This window comes from Lepisma saccharinum, chromosome 16 (genome assembly GCF_977018435.1).
Source record: "Lepisma saccharinum chromosome 16, izLepSacc3.1, whole genome shotgun sequence".
NCBI lineage: Eukaryota > Metazoa > Arthropoda > Insecta > Zygentoma > Lepismatidae > Lepisma > Lepisma saccharinum.
Genome location: NC_139244.1, coordinates 23543957 through 23560381, shown reverse-complemented (window position 1 = coordinate 23560381; position 16425 = coordinate 23543957). Strand labels below are relative to the sequence as shown.

Here is a 16425-nt window from a genome sequence, read left to right as displayed (position 1 = left end):
GTTTTGAAGAATGAATGTTAAACAATAACTAAGGACTAAATTCACGTTCATCAGCTGTGTGTAAATACTCAAATAAGAGATATTTTGGATTGGAGTATTTGTTTTGCTTAAACTCACAATATAAACAAAATATTTTTTTGAGGGAAGTTAAAAAATAATGTTTCGCTCTCAAAACTACGTAATTGTGTTCAGTGAATAACAAAGCATAAGAGATGATTAAATTCACATAATTTAAAATATGTCTTGATATATTTATATTCCTTTTTTTCATAGAGGTCCTGTGGACCACACGACTGTGTTAGTGCCCAAAATGTTCATGACTGTGGTTAAGGGTTAATAATGTTTAATTGTTTGAAATGTTAAATACCAATAAAATATTATATTTGATAACTATCCACTGCTGCACCAGAACTGCATTAACTTCCCAGTCACACGTAAAAACAATGTTGGCAACTAAAGCTTAAAAAATTAACAATATTTTATGAAGAGAACAAACCTGCAGCTTTTTCACTGTCTTAAATCTTGCACTAGCTATCGACTCCCATGCACCAATTGAACTTAGAAAAGATCTTGTGTGCTTATTCAATGCTGACACTCTATTACTGAAATTAGGCTTCAGTGTCCATGTACTTGCAGGGTTACCTTCTAGCAGCAAAATCTGTTTGTCAGAGAACATCTTGCTTTGCCCTTTAAGATACAAATAATAAGAAAATTACATTTTAAAAGAAACAAATTAGCAGATTTAAATTAAAAACACATTAGCCTAAACTAGGGAGGGCCACAAAATGCAGAAAACGAATAATCTTCAATTGATTTGCTTATTTTCCTTCAATTTTTGTGCCACTTTTTGGCTAATTTGGGAAGATGGGGATGAGTGATGATATGATGAATGGACACTCACAAACATCCATGCCCAGGCCGGGATTAGATCCCGGGACCCCTGATATCTTAGTCTGATGTGTTAAACACTCCGTCATGATGGCCCGCAATGGATAATCTTGATTATCCTGATATCCAAATAATATAGATTATTTAAATATTCGACAAATACATATAATCTGAGATAATACGTATAAGTGAATTGCTATTTACTTTTTCAAGTTCATCAAGTTATTCTGGCACAGTCACTTTTAATGAGTAATTACAACCCAGAAGTGTCCGTGACTGTACAAATAGTTTCTGAAATTATGGAAATAATTATCAAATAAAGGTTCAAGAATATCTTTGCTCAAATGACCCACACTGAAAAATAAGGGAACAAACATGTTAAACCCACACAAACTTTCTTGTTTGTATGCTTTAATGTAAACCCTATGCTTGCTCCCTCGGACACACCAATGCGAGATGATCTGCCCTGTCTCTCTGGCATGTCGGGGGAGAGGACAAGGTGTTGGTGGGACGGAAAGATAGTTATCAGATCAAGTAATGAAGAACATGCATATGTTCTTTCAGCATTTCTACCCCTCCTGTTCCAGGCAGCGGGTCATCAAATTGGAAATGCTATAATTTAAGATATCTCATTTATTATTATTAATTTGGTATTATGGAAATTTTTGTGCATTTCTACTGAACTGAATGAAGCAGAGATCTGTTTTAGGGCAAACAAAAGTAAACATTTCCAGAATACGTGGAGAGTACATAAAAAAGAATAAAATAACAGTTTGGATTATGGATTTATTGAGAATCTGTGCGGTAGAAATACAGACATGGCAAATAAAATAATATGTAGAGCCTGTAAAATGTGTAAAGTATAAAACTATATGAGTAATTCAGATATTTTGACATCTGTGTTTGGCAATCCCTACACAAACCCACATCCAATATTCTAATGTATTTGGACCATAAACAGGGTTTGACTTTGTTGTTCCACTCACTACTTATTTTGTGTTAGTATTTGGAACCAATGAGTGTGAAGATGAATGACAAATGCTGGAACTGCTATGAAGAAATTGATAAAAACATTTTCAACAATTCATCTGCAGTAAACTAACAAAGAAATAAAGGGTTGTTTTGCCTGAAGAGCAAGTATACATATATGGTTTTTAGCAATTTCAACAAAACAATCTGGTTGAAAATGGAATTTTAAAGTTATCTTAATGCACTCTTCCATTTTCTGGTGGAATGTAGTAAAGCTGAACCAGCACCAGTAACTCACCACCACCACCAACAGCTATACTACAGTATGTATTTTTTTTTTTTTGTTGTTGTTGTTTGCATTACACACCTTTCCAAATACAGCATAAAAAACATTATTTTGTAACTTCACTTGCTAACTAATTATTACTGTCTGCATTTGTTTCAGTGTTCACTTTAGCATGAAGTTCAATTTCATAAGTTCTAAGACAAATTAGACATGCTTATTACAATTTGAAAACATGTTTACCAACTCTGCCCGTGATTTTGTTTTTCTTTAACCCTCCGTTGAGCACATGGGGTACAAGTGTCACCCACTGATATTCATTGCAAGATTGCAACACTGTAAACTATAGTGCACATGAGTGCTTTGTGCAGTTGAATGTTCTTTCGCTGCGGGGAAACATGCCTAAATACATAAGAAAAATATCAAAGCATTGAAAGCACAGCACACAGCAGATTCAGATGTTATATGGAAGTGTGTTAGTGAGGAAGGGAACGGCACGGTATGTATTAGTGAAGAAAATGAACATGAAAGTAATTGTGTGACCAAAAGTAAACATGAGACTCCTTCCGTTATTACATCACTTAGAAAGTGCAGCTGCTCTTAGAAGAAAGAACATTCAGCACACATGCACAGCATAGTTCATGGTGTATTTCATAGGCTACTTTAAAGATAGTTAAAGGGTTGGGACACAGGAGTTCCCCACATGCCTAAGCAGTGTGGTATTTAAGAAATTTCCAGTGGGGGGAAATTCTACTGACTGTCTAGGGATAATGACTTTATGCCATATAACATTTCCCCCCTATGGATAAAATTTATCAAACAGAGGGGCAATCCCCCATCCCCTCTACAAATACCACCCTGTGCCTAAGTATGTTACAGAAAATTATGCACCTAATGAAGGGTTAAATAAGAATCGTGTTGCTCATCTGAAGCTCCATCTGTATGAGAAATATTCGCCCCAAGTTATGTTTGTTTATTTGCAATTTCATCATGCTACGAATGCAATTTTAACATGGTTCGATTTTGATTTACTTCTGTTAACACATACTGCGAAGTTTTAGCAATTACTTAAGATTTTGTTCAATATATGCTTTGGTAGTTAGGTTAAGCAGGTCAGCTTTGGTTCTCTTAGCATTAAAATAAAGTCCTAAATGCATTCTCCTAAGGTTCCAATTGACTTCTACATTAATTCCCATTAGTCTACGATATGTACAGTCACTTGTCAGTGGAAAGTACATTGTCCATGGGAACGTGCATATTTGCGTAAGGTAATTTTTAAGTTGTTTTTTTTTTTTCAAAATAAATAACTTTTTAAAAACATTCAAACAGTGTTCATTACTTTACGAAAGGTTCTACTTTTGTGTGACAATGATTGCCAAAATTCTACGATAATTAGTCATCCTGCTAGGAGAATATGAAAAAAAAATAATCATAAAACAATCGGAACTGTTACCAAATATTCTGAAGTAACATGAATCTATGGCTGAATCTTGCTCGCTACTAGAGTATTATAGATATATACAAAGACTGTCGCAGAGAAGGTGAGACTAATTCCTGTATAGGAAAACAGCGACCTCCATTGGCTAGCAAAGGTACTAGGGTGAAAATTTGCTTCATTAGCTGCCGATTGAGACCAAAATGAGTGCAATAGGTCAAAAAGTCATGACTGCGTAGCAGTTAAGCCTCGGCTGGATGTTTCTCTCAACAGCTGAAAACTGCTTCTCCTTCTGTTGACAAAATCTCCTAACATATGCCTCCAATTTCGGTGATACTCTGCAAGGCTTTTCTAGAAGGATACACGAAGTGATGTATTGAATAAAAAATCGAATTGGGATTCTAGTTTAGCGTACAAAAAATTGGAAATGCAGCATTAATTGGATGTGAAAGCAGCTTTAAATGGGGCGTTTGAAGAATTTTAAACCATCTTACCATTTAGGTTCAACATTGTGCATCTTAGTGTCGTGAATTTAGATAGATAATTCCAAGCGTTTGCACAATATCTTCAACAGAAATTACATAATTTTATTACAAAAAATATAAGTATTTAGTTCTTCTAGAAGTTCGAGGATTTTCCGCTTATGGCGCAGCTGTCACTTCTGGGCAAGCAACCCTCTGAATGTGTATTCTCCCATCTGCAGCACCGGTCATGTGCCGCTCGGAGCGGAGGAGGGGGGGAGGGTTTCACACTGCAATTTGTAAACTTATCTTGCTTTGACATCTGGTTTATGTTTTGTCCGCGCAAAGACCTTGGAAACTCAGGGAAGTGCATTCATTCCTTCAGTGGGAGGCTACTTTCAAAATACAAGACAGACAGTCTTGCAAGTCGAGGAAGTGAATCGCCATCACTTAGTTTACACAAATTACGTCGGTTTACAAGTCTGATCCAAAACAAGAAAGCCAGTTACTTCGTTGACTTATTCTGTGATGCTCTCAGATTTTTTTTACATATCTAGGTTATGCATCATAATGGGAATTGAAGAAAATGTAGGATGGAAGAGAGTGGTTCAGAGATTCCTATTTTCGCATTTTGACTTTTTTTTTACCTAATACAATTATATTACTTATACTAAATCTTTTGCGGCACGGTGAGACCCAATAACTGATTTATTTTAATTTATTGAAGCTCAAAGTAAATAATAGAATAAAAATTTAAATTAACATTCATCATTTTATTATTATTATTATGATCATCATGAGTATTATTATTATTATGAAACGTATAAAGCGCAAAACTTAATAGGACGACAATGCTCTGTGTGAGTTTGGTGTGAAGTAACAACATTTTAATAAATTTATTTCCAAACCATGAATTTCATCTGTAATTAATGCTCCCCGATCGCATAGTGGTAACGTCATCACCTTGTAATCAAGAGTTCCCAGGTTAGGGTCCCACTTTAAACTGTAGGTCCAATCCCAATTAGCCTATCTGTGCATAACATAGGACTTAATACAAAAATTAATGTAATATTATGTAAAAATTGACAATTTTCACTGACGTGTCGGCGTTAAATGAACCTAAAAATTAAAATACAAATTATACAAAAATAGAAAATTTAAGTTACTGGTTTGAAGATGTAGAGGCTGGGGAAAATGAGACAGGAGACACTTTCCTGGAATCCCCTTCAATTTGAACAGTGACTTGACACTGGTAACATTAACTAAGGAAGCATTCATTCATTAACTGACATTCGAGTGTATTGGACTTATGATTTTGCGGTGCATCACAGTCAGAAATCTGGTGAAATCTTAATATTTAGTTTCAAGTGGGATCCAAACCACTCCTTCGGGAGCGGCGTTCCTTCACCGGCTATTGAACCCGGGGCCCTCTGATTACAAGTAGGCCCTCCTTGGTAATGGTGCATAATATTTGAATACAATTGAATTGTATTCCTTTTCCAGCAGTTTAGCGAGTAAAATTTTAAAATTTCGTTTACACTCGAAACTAGGGCGACTTTTTTTTTTTTCCTCATTTGAGCTGGAATGAGACTTGGGAGAGAGTAGAACTTGTAATACAGAAAACTCAATTTTATTTATAACTCTTTTATCTCTCTGTGTGTGTAAAACCATAGTATCTTTTTCACGATTAGGTCTTGTTCTATTTTCCCTCCTGCGTTCTTTGCTCTCTCTCCCTGGCTCTTCAGATATAGAGCATCCTTCATTTCTTGCCCTTCTCTTTCTCTCTCTCCCTCCACTTGCTCGTTCTCTATTTCGTTTTCTACCTTTTGTTTCTGTTTCTCATTCTCTCTTTCTATAGATTTCTCTGTATGCCTCTCTTTTTGTTTCTCTTCCTTCCTTTATCTCTTTATCGTTCTGTACTGTTTCTTTTCTTTGTTCCTTTTCTCACTCCATCGTGAGAAATGTTTATCTTCATTTCTCTCAATCCACCCCTCCCTCTGTTATTATAGTCTGTTTTGGTTGGTTTTCCACTTCCTTTTCCTCTCTTTCAGTCTGTTTTGCCTCTTTATTTCCACTGGAGGCACATGGCACAGTGGTTCGGATCCCACTTTAAACTGTAGGTCCACTCCCGATTAGCCTTTCTGTGCATAAAGTTGACATAAAACCACAAATCAATCAATCAATCTTTATTTTCACTTTCATTCTCTATCCTTTGGTTTTTAAGCATCACGCTCCAGCCTGCTTTAGCCTTCTCCCGCCCCTAGGGGTGTCGTCCTCCACTGGTACCTATTTATTTGAGAATGAGTGAACACCAGAGCTGTTTTATGCAGAGATAAGGCCGCAAAAATCCGACCTTACAAAACACGCCCAGGAATCTAATCTTAGTCTCCTGCAGGCCAGTGAGACGCCCAGCCGACTTTACAAAGGGAAAACTTCCCTGTTATTGTCCTTCAATACTTTTTTTTTTCAAATCAACTTTAATCTCTATTTTCTCATTCCAAAAATAATAGTTTTGGAGAATTAGAGATTAGAAAAAGGAATTCACCTTGGCTTTTCTGTCACTTTTGAGGCGAGCACTATTTAGGGGAGGGAGATCCAGAGGGCACTGGCATGCATACGCAGAGGGGGTGATGAAGGATCTACAGCCCCCCCCCCCCCCGAAATTTTTAGAAAATAAAATATTCAAATGAAGGTAGTAATAAAGTCGAAAAAATCAAAATGGCCCCCAATAACAATTTTTGTGTTTGAATTACTTTTAAAACGAAGGTTTAAAATTTTGAGCTCATACCAAATGAAAATAAAACACCAACACTGAAATTGATTTACGGCAATGTATTCTATCATTTAACCAAATATTTAATCTCCCTCTGTTCAGTAAAGGTTAGATTCATGTCACGGAACCCGCATTCACATTCAGTTGTAGATATTGGTACAATTTCAATTGAATTCACATAATACTTGAGTGAGGTGAAAATGTGTTTTGGCTGACATGACATGTTTCCTGACATGTTTCCATAAAACACACGTTCTTAATCATCTAAATGCCATATGTGTGCATTTAATAGGACTATATTAAAAAATAAACCTGTCTTCAAAGCGGCCATTCATACTGTGCAACGAAGATTGAAAACAATGCTTTCAAACGTATGGTTTTCCTCGGTCGGGGACCACCTCGACTTATTTTTATAAAACACAACAAAATACTACAGATCTCAACAAGCTCTCGAAGAAGATTAAATGACCAAGCAACTCAACATACGTCAGATACACCGCCCAGTTTTAGTGTTAGATACAAGAGTACTTGTGAATCACCAGTAGTCTGAAAAAATACCGAATACATGGCATTTAAAAGAGACAGTCAGGGGTGCCAATTTTTTAAAAAAAACACTGGGTGGGCTCAAAAATTTGAATTCACAAATCACATAAATTATTGGGTGGGCTCGGGTCCCACAGACCCGTATAAATTGGTGTCACTGTACACAGTCACCATAAATTGCATAACGAGAATTTTTTGTATGTAGCTATGGTGTGGTAAACTTAAATGAATCCAAATGGAAAACCATAAGTACGATATAGTTTACAAGTGGGTTGAAAATAATGATCCCAGGTTGAGATGTGTCACTCATAACTAGAAATTTGATGTTTCAAAACAAGACGGGGGGCAGAGGCGTGGCGTGCATGTAGCCGCTGTTACCGCAGGTAACACCAAAATATAAAGAATTGAAGAACCCGTCTTAAAATATTATTACGTACATAAAGTGGTAATACTTTTGTCGTAAAGTAAACATTGCAGACTGACATTTTTTCTGACACCGGCAAAAGCGAAGAGGAGGACTGATCCGGTACCCTCCTCAGGCAACATGAGGGAAGGGCCCTGAGCCCACCCAAGGAAGACTTTCCGTCGCAGCAAAGACGGTTGCGGCGGGAGGAGGAGGCGGGTTATTGGCATGACTGTTTAGACGCCGCAGTTGCCGGTGATCCTTACCGGATACAGATCATTGTTGCCATATTCAATTGACAGAAAAGAGCTAAGTCGCCTAATCGGGTCTATCTTACTCTGAAGGTGTCCAGTCACACTGGGGAACGATGGCGCAGTGGTAGCGTTACCGCCTTATAATCAAGGGATCCCGGGTTCGATACCTGGTGGAGGCACAAGTGGTTCGGATCCAAATTTTAAACTGTCCCGATTAGCATTACTGTGCATGAAGTGGACTTAAATTGCCAAATCAAAATTTAAAAAATCAAATCACACTGGGGGAAAAGCAAACTACCAAGTGATATTTTGTATTTACACTAAATATCAGCGATTATGAAAGTCCTCTTTGTCCTTCTTCGACATCATGGGCGAGAAGGAGAGGAGAGGGATGGGTATGGTCAAGGGGTCCCCTGTCCTTCTAAAAATGTCAACCTAAAATTCTATATTTCACACATATAATATTATTTCGGTTACAGAAATTTATGATAATTGTTGAAAGGTCCAATTGAGATTGACATACGTTGTCGCAGGAATTAAATAATTTCGGATTGAAGCAATGTTCTTGAGGTGGTAGAACTGTTTTTTGGTGAAAACATTACTTACAAGCATAATTTCCCGATTGTTATCTTAACACGCTCTGAAGTGTCAGGTGTCCCAGGTTCGAATCCTCAGCAAGAAATGGTTATTCAATGTTTGTTGTTATTATATTACTTACATAATTATAAAAATTAATAATTACATACACAAATAAATAATAATTTTATTTCAATAATTCACCATGCATCCTCATCGTCACGATTATCCTATAAAGCGAAAGCCTTAAAGGTAGCAAAGGACGTAAGATATACGAAATAGTAGTGGTGTCAGATTTCAGTGGATTTAGCGAAACATGGGAGTGGGAGTAGTTAGGAAACAGATGAAGACTACATCTACTCTACATACTACGTCTTATTTGAAACGAAAAGTTTTGCAGATTTGGGCAAATCTGGTTTCAAAAGAACTAAGATGGCAACAGTAGTAGAACTGGACTTCTTGCAGGTTCCGAAGGAAATATTGGGGAAGCGCCGATGCTAAAAGGGGAAGGGGCAAGGAGGGTGCTTCACGTGTTACAAAAGTAAACAACGGTTTGCGGGAGGGACTGTGCAGTGCGAGTTTTGTGAGTGGTGTCTTTCGTCTTTATGTTGTTTTCGGGCATTGTCAATTAATTAATGAAGCTTGCTCCGAGTTCCGAGGTGGCGGGTTCATCCTATCTGAACAGTGTGTGTAATCGTACAATAGAAGATATTTTGAAGCAATCTTCCGGTTCGTTCTTTTGCAGAAACAAGCGAAATTGTGGCGAAAGGGAGGCCAAAGCCTATTTTGAACGATTTAAAAACCAAGTCGTCTGCTGGATATGACCGACATTTCAATGTTTCGTGGTATAACGACTATCCATGGTTAAGTGGATGTGCGCAGTTGTTGAAACTCTTTTGTTGGCCATGTACTCAATTTTCGGGTGAAAAAAAACGTGTGGAATTCAGGTGTGGATAACATGGACCATGACCATGACGCACCCAAAAATTCAAATTCAAATGAAAAACTTCACTTTATGACAGCATCATAGAACTTTTTTGATTTGATTTGATTGATTTTGCTTTGCTTGTGCCACTTTTGGCTAATTTGCGAAGATGGGGATGAGTGATGATATGATGAAATTGATGAATTGCAGACGTACCAGATTAATATTATATGAACTACTTGTAAGACATTGGGGGGGGGGGGGCATGAGGTGGGGAGGCGCCCAAGTCTCCCTTAAATGTCCTACTGATAACCGGTAACACTTTTAAAAATCCCACGCCACGCCACTGACAGGGGAAAATCCCTCCTATTGTCCCTTCAAATGACACCCTGCATTAAAATTATTAGAAATTCGCTACTTTCAAATGACAAAACTCTGATTTTCCGTTTTATATATATATAATATTGAGGACTAATTTTGTACCTTAGAGATGAAAAATGTTCCTGGGCCACTGTTTATGCACGATCCAAGTTCACAAGTTCAGCCCCCCAAAACAAAATATATAGGAAAATATAATTATAATCTCTAATTCATCGTACACAAGTACTGAAATTAAATAATAAAAATATACGTTTTTAGTATTTGTTGTATAATCGAAGGTTATTTATTTCTGCCGAACTTATTGGAAGGCAACGATTATATTGGGAACATACGGTTGTGAAGGCCAGTGTCAAAGAAGATTTATGGAACTAACCAAGAAATTTACTTTTCGTCTACTGGATCCAACCTTCTTTTTTGTTATTCAATAAATATTCGATCCTTGATCTATTTGACATTCATTTCCCATTTCATTTTTTTGCAATATTAACTACACCTAAATAAAGAATACGTTTTGTTATATCCCTGTTTCTACACCATCTTTTTGCCTATTCAAGTAATAATAATAATAATACATTAATTTACATATTTAATTAATGTCATTAATCTAACGTGAATACTTTAATTTAATCATTTATATTATTACTAATATTATTTCTGAGACTTGGTTCGGACACCCCCCCCGAAATATATTTCTTGATACGTACCTGCTTTTGACTAATCTTGATTGATTGATTTGTTGTTTTAAGTCCACTTTATGCACAGGAAGGCTAATCGAGACTGGACCTACAGTTTACAGTGGGATCCGAACCACTGTGCCATGTGCCTACAACGGGTATCGAACAGACTAATATTGAGTAATAGAGATCCCGAGTTTGGCGGTTATGTACAGAATGGTATTTTAAAGGGAAGGGGGAGTCCTCCATCTACTTGCTAACATTTGGTTATTGTGGGGAAACTTATATATGTACAATTTATAATATATCGATGCTTCAAGAGTAGTTGCCGGAAATTTTGCAAATACCTCACTCTTTACGTGCATCTATCCATTTTGGACACTTATCAATATCACCAACTCATAATTGTGAACTGATAGCAAAACGTTTGTTTGTTAAACTTGTTTTAAGACCAATTATATTCACAGAAAGGCAAATCGGGACTGGACGTATAGTTTAAAGTGGGATCCGAGCCAGTCAGTGGCGTAGCGCAGATATTTGGGCCCACCTGCAAGTAAAATATTGAGGGGCCCCCTTAGTGCCAAAAAAAAAAATATGATGCCAGAGTGGGATGGAAGTACAATAGTTAGCTGCCCTCCCCCCTTCGTTGTACAAGAAATTAACTTTTACCTCAAATATTATGCCTTCCCATTTTTTTGTTATCGACTTATATCACTGTAGTACTTTCTTGAAACTAAATCAGGATGGGCTGAATCTCTGAAAAATAACTGGAAGAAGAATCTGGACATATTTTCTCTACTTCAACGCAGCGACACAGCCAGGAATCACTTTTGGAGGAGGGGGAAGCTTCCCGCTGCCAAATATTTTGTTCGTGATGCTTTGTATTTTTGCTTGAAATATTTTTTATGAAGTTACATATATTACACAGATATTAAAAAATACTGTTTCGGTGGAATTGTAAAAAAATAGTAAACACTCCTCTTTTGGACTTTGAGGTGAATGTGCCTTCAGCCCGTAAGCCATCTCCTGGTTCCTCCAGGCCAAGATGCAACGTAAGAGTCGCTCATATTAGCCTTCTAATACTGAGTGAGTAGCCCTAATATACTCAAGCAACAAACTTATCCTTCAGTAATGGGGGTTGAACCGGACATCTAGATTGTCGGTAGTAACCTATCACAAGGTAAATTTCCATCTGCTACGAAGAAATAACTGCGGACTCTAGTCTTTGAGTGATAGATAATAAAGCTGCGAAGGAACTCTATTCACTGAAAATTTATCACTCAATGAACAGCAGCTTCGAAGGACTGAGCCCATCCCAAAATAAAAGAAGGTTGCCACAGGTTAGTAGACCTCAACATCATTATTCATAATTTTAACGCTGCCATTCTTTTTTCGATAGACCAGTGATGATACTTTCTTAAAGACTTTTTCATGAAACAAGAACCTTTTTATTAATAGACCATCAGTGCTCGAATTTGCATAATCATTCTCCTTCATCTACTTCATTATCTTCAAGTTGCTCCACACAAGGATCCTTCCTTCTATCCCCAACGCGAACAAGGAAATTTGCAGCGAGGAATTTTCCCTTCAAACACTGCAGATAAGAAAATCCTAACACATTAGAAAATAAGAACTAGTTCGACAGAAATGTCCACAAAATGCCAAATTGTAAGAAATATGAACTTACAAAATTACACAAAATAATGGTCACATTCAACTCATAAGTTGTATACCCTGCGTGGCAGAGGATGGAATAATGGTCTTTACAGCAAAGGGATAATTTACTATGGGTCCCACCTTTAACTGAGGTTTTCAGCCCCTTTGAAGTAAAATGTAACAAGTGTAGACAATGTGGGAAATTCATTTCAGCTCTTATTTCAATATGAAAAGAATTGGGCCCCTCCTTGAAAATATTTGGTGGGAAGTTACATTTTAAATATCACGTGTAAAACTAAAAGGTTACGAATTAACAATTTTGATGTTTGTTGTAAAATAAGGATCGACTGGTTGAGCAACTGAATATTTCTACTGGATTCCTAACTGTAGACAATTGACACGCTACACTACGTTTACGACAAACTGCGTAGATACAAAGGTATGAGATGAGGGATATTTTCCTATCGATTGACATCTGCGAGCAAGTAAGTTAATTCTGCATTTCGGAGGGGGACCCATATGACAAGTTACCGGGGCCCCTCTGGCTGAGATAATACGTCACTGCTTGTTATCGCAGACGTCGTATATGATGTTACTGGGAACCAGATTTCTGTTTCGTAAATCTATTTTTTTTATAAGCGACACTATCTGTGGAATTTCTGCGATTATATAAAAAAATCAAGAGCAGATTGTGGGGCCCCTACACCTCGCCCCTTCGTATTTTACTACATAATCTATGTTAGTTGGCCATTTTACTGTAACTTAATGAATGTACCGACGGAAACAAAAAGAAACATGCAGCTTCACAGTGCATAGGCTGGTGATCTCAAAGGACGATCTGTAACCTTTTTTTCAACTAAGGAAAGGAAAACAGTTAATCTTCAGGGTTCCGGAACATCTGTCAATGGCCAGTGGGTACGACCATTCCATTCTCCCCCTCCCTGCAAGATCGTAAAAGAAGCGAGGTAACAATAGTAAGAATATGGTAGAGTTTGTGGCTGGGAAGAAGGAGAATTTCTTGAAAGCGACGTCAGCGCCTCCCTCGTGTTCCCTTGGTACTGTTGTTAGAACGGAACTAACGACACCCTCGAAATTTGGTTTTCTTTCAACATCCAGCCGAGGCTTAAAAGACAAGTATGTACATGGACCCCTCCAAGAATCATTAAAATGAAACAAAAAAATTACAAACCACAAAATTTTTATTCAGAATCAGCCATATCGAGTAGATGTACATCTTTTTCAAAATAGGCACCATTGACAGCTAAGCAAGCGTCCATACGCTCCTGCCACTTTGTGAATGTCTTTGAAAATTTGTCGTCAGGTAGCGAACTGAAGAAAACTTGCACTGTGGTGATCACCTCTTTGTTCGTCATGAAATGACAACCACGTAAAGCGGCCTTTAAAAGTGGAAATAGCCAAAAGTCGGAGGGTGCAAGGACTGTATGCTGGATGCAGGAAAATTTCTATTTTTATCTTCATAGCGTAATCCTGAAAAGCCCACGCAGTATGCGGGCGTGCGTTATCGTGGTGCAATATGAAGGAGTTCTTCAAATGTGGCCTCTTTTTTGCTACGTGCTGGCGCAGAGTCTCAATGACTCCTTGGTAATACTGTGGTTCTACTCAGTCTGTCTTGATCGGCATATGCCTGTTGAAACATTGCATATGTTTCCGCAGCACTTTTCCCTAAATGCCAACAAAATTTTATGGCATGTCGCTGTTCATCTTGAATACTCATCGCGAAAAGCAATGTTGTACACAAAAACCTGGAGGGGTAAACGAAACACGTTCCATGTAAATCAACACAGCTGCTCACTAACGTGGTTTCGCAACATGTGACAACTTGCTACGGAAACAGAATGAGTCATCCTACACGACGCAACTAGTGCCGAAACCATAGGCAGTGTTGCCAAGCCAGGAATAATCTGTCTCACCATCTCTGTGACAGCCTTTGTATTATTATAACAGGGTGCATTTGCCAGAAATTCTGTACATGGTAAATCAATCACAGATGATTTTTTTAATGTAGATAGCTCTATTACATGAAGACTTTATACAGTTCCAGCATAGACTTGTGCTCCTCAATGATTTGATCTCCCTCTTGATGTTACCTGATGCATGATCCAGTGTTGGAAGCATTTAGCGACGTTATTTTAATGGTTAAGAGTACTAAACTTGACCCACCTAACCAAACAACAAAAGCATTCAGGGATGCTTTATTAATACAAAGAGCCTTAAACCAGATCATCCTAATCTAACAACAAACATACTTAGCAACGCAATACTTCTTCGCACCCCATGAACATGAAGTAGATGGCAGCAGCAGTCCAAGATGACAGGAAACGAATTGCTGCTTCTAAACAAAGGGTCATATAGATGTGTATGGAAGGGAAAAGCCCTTCTTCAGACAAAATGCAGTAAGTAAACACTAAGACACTGAAGCACGTAGTAACAAACAGAAATAGAAATTGAACCATGTAACAAAGTCTGGGGGTACTAGTTTACTATCCTTCGGACAGATTTCTACAGAAGAAATTACTTACCGTAATAAGTTCCTGTAGTATTGTCTAACATCTGGAAGGTGTTTTGTGTGATGTGGGAATGTTTCATAGCGGAAATTCAACCATTGACACATAGCCCCACGAACCATTCATACATAGCCCCACAAACCATTTCCGGTAAGGTTAGGTTAGGTAGGGTCACAATAGGTTACAATAGTTAAAAACTGGTTTCGAAAAAAATATGCGTAGCCCCACACACCATTCTCACATAGCCCCATGAACCATTGATACAGAGCCCCACAAACCATTTGCGGAAACGTACGTTCTTCAGTTACAAAAAACACTTTTTTTTAAAAAAAAAAAAATTGATCCAAAAAATGTGAATACACGTTAAAAAATGATCCGTGAAGCAGATAGGTAAGTACAAATGTCAAAAATTGACGAAACTCAGAAGACCGATGGATAGTAAACATTTACCCCAATTGTGTATTGCGGGACATAGTTCAAGGTGCCATTATGCTTTTTACACGAAAACAAGCACAATTTTTCACATTCTGAGTGCTTTCTTTTATTCCTTTCTTTGCTTCCGGAACACACAATATGGCGGGCACATCTTGACTCATGTTGTTGGTATGCAGTGTTTCAACCTTCTTCACCGAAAAGTACCTACTATCATGTTCGTCACTGGTGGAAAGTATACATTATGCATGGGTAGCGGACGGATAGCCTGGGTAGCTGATGGATAGCCCCACAAAACATTCATGGATAGCCCCACGAACCATTATGCATGGTAGCTGACCGATAGCCCCATGAACCATTCAAGGATAGCCCCACAAACCATTCACGGATAGTCCCACGAACCATTTCCGATAAGGTTAGGTTAGGTTTGGTTACATTAGGCAAGCATAGTAAAAACCAAAGAGGGGGGGGTTGAAACACTGACAGGGGCTTACGTCATCAAATGTACGCAGCATCCGGTTGTCGTAGGGCACGCAAATGAAAGCAATGACCATTGTGCGTAGGTGAGATATTTCTCTTGAAAAATACATGATTTTCCGGTCAAATATATTCCACGATGAAAGAAAATACCTCTACGAACGTTGTAAACCTTGGAGAAACTCATTTCCGTAAGTAGTTTCTTGTGTAAAATTGAAGAAATGTGTCTCCGATGTATGAAAGTCTGTGCACATGGATTAATTAGGAATTAAACAAACTGAACTTGAGCCCTTAAATCAAACCATTAAAAAAACAGTTTAGAACACTTTCTTACCTAAGCTACATGCCATACTGGTGCCTACCATCCCACCGCCTGCCACAATAACATCGTATACTGTGCTGTCTGCATAAGACGTCGAAGATGTATGGATACCTTGTCCACATCCTACACAAGTTGCAAATTTTAAACGTTTAAATGTAATGGCAGTAACATGACTGTTAGTTAGTTTATTTTCTCGTCCAATTATGTATTTTACAGATCGACACGCAAGATTACACCACATGTCTACAAAAATGATGAATTAAAGTTCAAATTACTAACCCGGAGTTACTATTTCATATTCCACTTTCGATTCGAAAACACTGTCACGATCATTCGTATTTTCTCGAATTGCCCCATAGTATGTACTGTACATGTAATGAAAAAAAATACGCTCTATGTAGGATATTTACATTTCCTTGTGGAGAGACAAAATCTATTTCTATCATAA

General features: G+C 37.7%; 1 protein-coding gene across 2 annotated transcripts in view; it reads right to left on the bottom strand.

Moving 5' to 3' along the window:
* The window catches only part of Coq6 (ubiquinone biosynthesis protein COQ6, mitochondrial), a 64576-nt gene extending 48218 nt beyond the window's left edge, over window positions 1-16358 (bottom strand). Inside the window, exons 1-2 of one of the 2 annotated variants that reach the window (XM_083137881.1) lie at window positions 16257-16358; window positions 497-687 (exon numbers count right to left, since the gene is read on the bottom strand). In XM_083137881.1, coding sequence (XP_082994007.1) covers window positions 497-687; window positions 16257-16350 — 285 coding nt within the window. In that variant the 5' untranslated portion in view covers window positions 16351-16358. Of the gene's footprint in view, window positions 1-496; window positions 688-15989 lie in introns of both variants that reach the window. The other variant, XM_083137880.1, reaches the window with a different exon arrangement.
* Window positions 16359-16425: the final 67 nt, after the last annotated feature.